General features: G+C 43.0%; 1 protein-coding gene across 1 annotated transcript in view; it reads left to right on the plus strand.

Moving 5' to 3' along the window:
• The window catches only part of LOC111966893 (voltage-dependent L-type calcium channel subunit alpha-1D-like), a 123,598-nt gene that overhangs the window by 93,848 nt on the left and 23,750 nt on the right, over positions 1–6,000 (plus strand). Inside the window, 8 exon segments of the mRNA XM_070444620.1 lie at positions 186–315; positions 948–1,007; positions 2,484–2,590; positions 2,667–2,754; positions 2,964–3,071; positions 4,811–4,863; positions 5,024–5,170; positions 5,326–5,527. Of these exon segments, the coding sequence (XP_070300721.1) occupies positions 186–315; positions 948–1,007; positions 2,484–2,590; positions 2,667–2,754; positions 2,964–3,071; positions 4,811–4,863; positions 5,024–5,170; positions 5,326–5,527 (895 nt within the window).

Here is a 6,000-nt window from a genome sequence, read left to right on the forward strand (position 1 = left end):
TTTCTTCTTATTTCTCATCTGTTTTTTCTAGTATTACATTGTTATTGATTATTGCATTGTTGGGTTTTGAGTTCGCAAGAAAGGCATTTCACTGTGCTTGTACATGTGACATTAAAACTTGAAACACACACACACACACACACACACACACAAATAATGTGTAATTAAATGGCTTTCTTTCTCAGGGTCCGGGTGGCTTGCCACAAGCTGACCAACCACCACATCTTCACCAACCTCATCCTGGTCTTCATCATGCTGAGCTCTGTGTCTCTGGCTGCTGAGGACCCCATACGCAACTTCTCGGCACGCAACATCGTATGTATGCTGCAGCAGCCTTTTCTCTGACAGTCAAAATAACCATTAAAGTTGCAATATGTCACTTTTTGGGCGACCCGACCAAATGTAGATATAAATGTGAGTTATAGATCTGTCATTCTCATTGAAAGCAAGCCTAAGAAGAGGTAGATCTGTTCTATGTGCGCTATTTCTATGCTTCCCGTTCTTAAGTTACGCTTTTGCCTCGTTTACTTCCGGGTTTTGTGCACCAGCTTCAAACGGCTGAAAAAACTATCTTTTTGGTTATTGAAAATATATTTCTCAGCGGTTTAGATAGTAGTTAGGCAAACTATTAGAACCAACCAGGAAATGGCGGAGCCAATTCTGCATATTGCACCTTTAATAGCATCAAGATGATGTCTACTTCCATGAAAGTCATTTTACAGTCATTTTACAGTCATTTTACAGTCATTTTACAGTCATTTTACAGGAATGACATTAAGATCATGTTTAACGGTGATATGGAATATCCATGTTAAAAACTACATTTGAACTAAAAACTCAAACCTATACTATCAATTTAGGACGGTTGATGCATTCTGAAGTTGTTGATATCATGTCATGTGGTGATTCCTTGACCTCCTGTTAAACTTTCACATTGCCTTTTGCAGATACTTGGTTATTTTGACTATGCTTTCACGGCAATCTTTACTGTTGAGATCCTGTTGAAGGTAAATGCTTCCCCCCCGCTGTGTGTGTGTGCTGTGCTCTACTGCTTGTGTGGTAACACTCCAACCTTCTCGTTGCTTTCCAGATCCTAGGCTATGCAGATTATGTCTTCACTAGTATGTTTACCTTTGAGATCCTGTTGAAGGTAACCTGGTTTCTATGACAACCATAGCCTTGCTGCACTCCCCTGTCTACTGTATGTCGCCTGTTTGTAAATGGCACACGTTTTTCCCCCATTTGTCTGTCAGCAACCGTCACGGCACCTCTTTTAATCACAAACGGACCCGAAGCTCAATAGATAACATCAGTTGTTATCCCATGAGTTGTTATTATTTTCATTTGGAGCCAAAAGAGGGGGCAATATGTATCCGTGTACATTTTCTGAGAGTAGCATGATCCACTGCATTCTTATTGTGTACAGTTTAAACTGCACCCTGTAAAGATGAGGGCTCATCCTCTTTGTGAATCTCCACCATAGAGATTCCTACCCTGGTTGGCAGATCTGTTTCTCCTTTAGCCAACAAGTTCTGAGTTTGGCCTGAACTAAAGCATAAACAGATATGGCATCCGCATCCTATTGGTATGATGTTGTCATTCTTCCCCCTCGAGTACTTCCACAGAATGTGCATGAAACCACGACCCACATGAATGACTCTGAAGCAATTTGACTACTCTTTTGAATGCAACCTTAACCCCCCCCCCCCCCCCCCCCCCCCCCCCCCCCAACTCCCCAATTTGAGCCATCTTTGCAGTTTGAGCGAACTTTGTTATAATCTCTATAGGAAATGAATAGGAATATCTCTGAAATGATGTGTCCAACGTCAGAACAGTTCTCATTTGTCTATGTTTTAAATGTCATGCCTGTTGTGCTGTCTTGTGTGTGTGTGTGTGTGTGTGTGTGTGTGTGTGTGTGTGTGTGTGTGGGTGGTGTGTGTGTGTGTGTGTGTGTGTGTGTGTGTGTGTGTGTGTGTGTGAGAAGATGTGCAGGTGATGGCGATTGTCTGATATGCAATTAAATGTGTACTTTGTTGTGTCTGAGTTTCTATAGAAACCCATTTTTCTGGCATTGATTATCACATTGAGAAGCATGCGTAGGAGTTTGAGTAAGAGTGGAACTAGATCTGTGTGTAGGTGGACGTGTTTCACTATACTTGTGTGGACCAGAAGTCACCACAAGAGTGTCCCCACAATTTAGGGTTAAGGTTAAAATTAGTGTGAGGGTTAGGGTTAGGATTTGGGGTTAAAGGGTAGGTTTAGGGTTAGGGTTAGGTTTTTGGGGTTATGGTCAGGGTTGGGTTCAGGGTTAATGGGAATCAATTGTTTGTCCCCACAAGGTTAGATAAACAAGACGGTGTGTGTTTGTCTGCCTGCCCACGTCTATGTCATCGACAGTTATGGCTAAAGCTATTGTGTCTAGTAAGGGACAGCCCAGTGTATAAGTTCAGGATATCTGACGCAGGTATCTCTGTGCTCTCCAGATGACAGCGTTTGGGGCTTTCCTCCATAAAGGAGCCTTCTGCAGGAACTACTTCAACCTGCTGGACCTACTGGTGGTGGGAGTCTCTCTGGTGTCCTTCGGCATTCAGTACGTAACCAATCCATCCATCCACCAATCAAGCAACCAACCAATGTGGTCATAACTGTCTCTGTTTGGTGTTCAGGTCGTCCGCCATCTCGGTGGTGAAGATCCTGCGTGTGCTGAGGGTGCTGCGGCCCCTGAGGGCCATCAACAGAGCCAAGGGCCTCAAGGTGAGACAGGGGTCCAGTGGGCCACAGTGGAACAACTGTTTAACAACGCACCCAGAGAAAACCAGTTCTAACTAGCACACTTCCACAAGGGAACCAGCCACTGAAATCCCCTGCAAATCATCATGCTAAGGGTAGAGGGTTCAATGAGGTTGATTCGTCCCTGACCTTTTCTCTCTCGTCGCCTCTGTTTTTGACCCCTGACCCTGCAGCATGTGGTCCAGTGTGTATTTGTGGCCATCAGGACCATTGGTAATATCATGATCGTCACCACGCTGCTACAGTTCATGTTCGCCTGCATAGGAGTGCAGCTCTTCAAGGTACCTACCTCCATTGTAGTATGACGGAATGAGTGTTGTGTGTGCAATTCATTATACAGTTGAAGTCAGAAGTTTACATACACCTTAGCCAAATACATTTAAACTCAGTTTTTCACAATTGCTGACATTTAATCCCAGTAAGAATTCCCTGTATTTGTTCAGTTAGGATCACCACTTTATTTTAAGAATGAAATGTCAGAATAATAGTAGACAGAATGATTTATTTCAGCTTTTATTTCTTTCATCACATTCCCAGTGGGTCAGAAGTTTACATACACTCAATTAGTATTTGGTAGCATTGCTTTTAAATTGTTTAACTTGGGTCAAACGTTTGGGTAGCCTTCCACAAGCTTCCCACAATAAATTGGGTGAATTTTGGCCGATTCCTCCTGACAGAGCTGGTGTAACTGAGTCTGGTTTGTAGGACTCCTTGCTCGTACATGCTTTTTCAGTTCTTCCTACAAATTGTTAATAGGATTGAGGTCAGGGCTTTGCGATGGCCACTCCAATACCTTGACTTTGTTGTCCTTAAGCCATTGTGCCACAACTTTGGAAGTATGCTTGGGGTCATTGTCCATTTGGAAGACCCATTTGCGACCAAGCTTTAACTTCCTGACTGATGACTTAAGATGTTGCTTCAATATATCCACATAATTATCCTACCTCATGATGCCATCTATTTTGTGTAGTGCACCAGTCCCTCCTGCAGCAAAGCACCCCCACAATATGATGTTGCCACCCCCGTGCTTCACGGTTGGGATGGTGTTCTTCGGCTTGCAAGCCTCCCCCCTTTTCCTCCAAACATAACAATGGTAATTATGGCCAAACAGTTCTATTTTTGTTTCATTAGACCAGAGGACATTTCTCCAAAAAGTATGATCTTTGTCCCTGTGTGCAGTTGCAAACTGTAGTCTGGTTTTTTTATGGCGGTTTCTGAGCAGTGGCTTTTTCCTTGTTGAGTGGCCTTTCAAGTTATGTTGATATAGGACTTGTTTTACTGTGGATATAGATACTTTTGTACCTGTTTCCTCCAGCATCTTCACAAGGTCCTTTGCTGTTGTTCTGCGATTGATTTGCACTTTTCACACCAAAGTACGTTCATCTCTAGGAGACAGAAAGCGTCTTCTTCCTGAGCGGTGTGACGGCTGCGTCGTCCCATGGTGTTTATACTTGTGTACTATTGTTTGTACAGCTGAACGTGGTACCTTCAGGCGTTTTGAAATTGCTCCCAAGGATGAACCAGACTTGTGGAGGTCTACAATCTTTTTTTGAGGTCTTGGCTGATTTCTTTTGATTTTCCCATGTAGTCAAGCAAAGAGGCACTGAGTTTGAAGGTAGGCCTTGAAATACATCCACAGGTACATCTCCAATTGACTCAATTGATGTCAATTAGCCTATCAGAAGCTTCTAAAGCCATGACATAATTTTCTGAAATTTTCCAAGCTGTTTAAAGGCTGAGTGTATGTAAACTTCTGACCCACTGGAATTGTGATACAGTGAATGATAAGTGAAATAATCTGTCTGTAAACAATTGTTGGAAAAATTACTTGTCATGCACAAAGTAGATGTCCTAACCGACTTGCCAAAACTATAGTTCGTTAACAAGAAATTTGTGGAGTGGTTGAAAAACAAGTTTTACTGACTCCAACCTAAGTGTATGTAAACTTCCGACTTCAACTGTATATGTGTGATAGTGTGTGATAGAATAGCAGCTGTTAATCTTCTGTTCTCTCGCTCAGGGCAAGTTCTATCGCTGCACAGACGAGGCCAAGTCCAGCCCGGAGGAATGCAAGTGAGTTGGATTGCTCTCCATTTTTTTCCTCCCTGCACTATGCCGGATACAATTGTAAGCTTACCATTGTGTGTGTGTGCATATGTCTGTATGTTAATGTGTCACACAGATATGTCAATCTGTGTGTAAAAGTGTAACTTCTTCTTCTCTCCTCGCGTAGAGGCACATACATTCTGTATAAGGATGGCGACACAGTGTTGCCTGCGGTCAGGGAGAGGATCTGGTACAACAGTGACTTCAACTTTGACAACGTCCTCATGGCCATGATGGCTCTGTTCACCGTCTCTACGTTTGAAGGCTGGCCTGCGTAAGAGCCTCTCACAGATGCACACACACACGCACGCGCACACACACACGCAGCGAAAGCATACGCGAACATACACACTCCTACGTATGCGTATCCAGACGTTCACTTTGACGAAGCGTCTCACTGATTAGTGCGCGTTTGTTTCTGTGGCTCAGTCTGCTGTACAAGGCCATCGACTCCAACAGAGAGAATATGGGTCCCATCTACAACTACCGCGTGGAGATCTCCATCTTCTTCATCATCTACATCATCATCATCGCCTTCTTCATGATGAACATCTTTGTTGGTTTTGTCATCGTCACCTTCCAGGAGCAGGGAGAGAAAGAGTACAAGAACTGTGAGCTGGACAAGAACCAGGTAACAACCTAGTTAGTGTTAGTGTGTGTGTGCGTGAATGCGTGTTGTGTGTTGTGTGTATGTGAACATAAATATGTACAGTACTGTGCAAAAGTTTTAGGCAGGTGTGAAAAAATGCTTTAAGTAAGAATGCTTTCATGTTAATGTTAATGTTAATAGATTATATTTATAAATTAACTAAATGCAAAGTGAGTGAACTGAAGCTAAATCTAAGTCAAATCTATATTTCGGGGTGACCACCCTTTGCCTTCAAAACAGCATCAATTCTTCTAGGTGCACTTGTACAAAGTCAGGGATTTTGTAGGCATATAGTCAGGTGTATGATTTAACAGTTATACCAAACAGGTGCTAATGATCATCAATTCAATATGTAGGTTGAAACACAATCATTAACTCCGACGTGGGAACAAGGCCAAGCGACTCAACTATGCACCAAAACCCAGGAGTTGGGGTGCAGAAACATGGCAGCAGGT

This window comes from Salvelinus sp. IW2-2015, linkage group LG7 (assembly GCF_002910315.2).
Source record: "Salvelinus sp. IW2-2015 linkage group LG7, ASM291031v2, whole genome shotgun sequence".
In the NCBI taxonomy this organism is placed as follows: Eukaryota; Metazoa; Chordata; class Actinopteri; order Salmoniformes; family Salmonidae; genus Salvelinus; species Salvelinus sp. IW2-2015.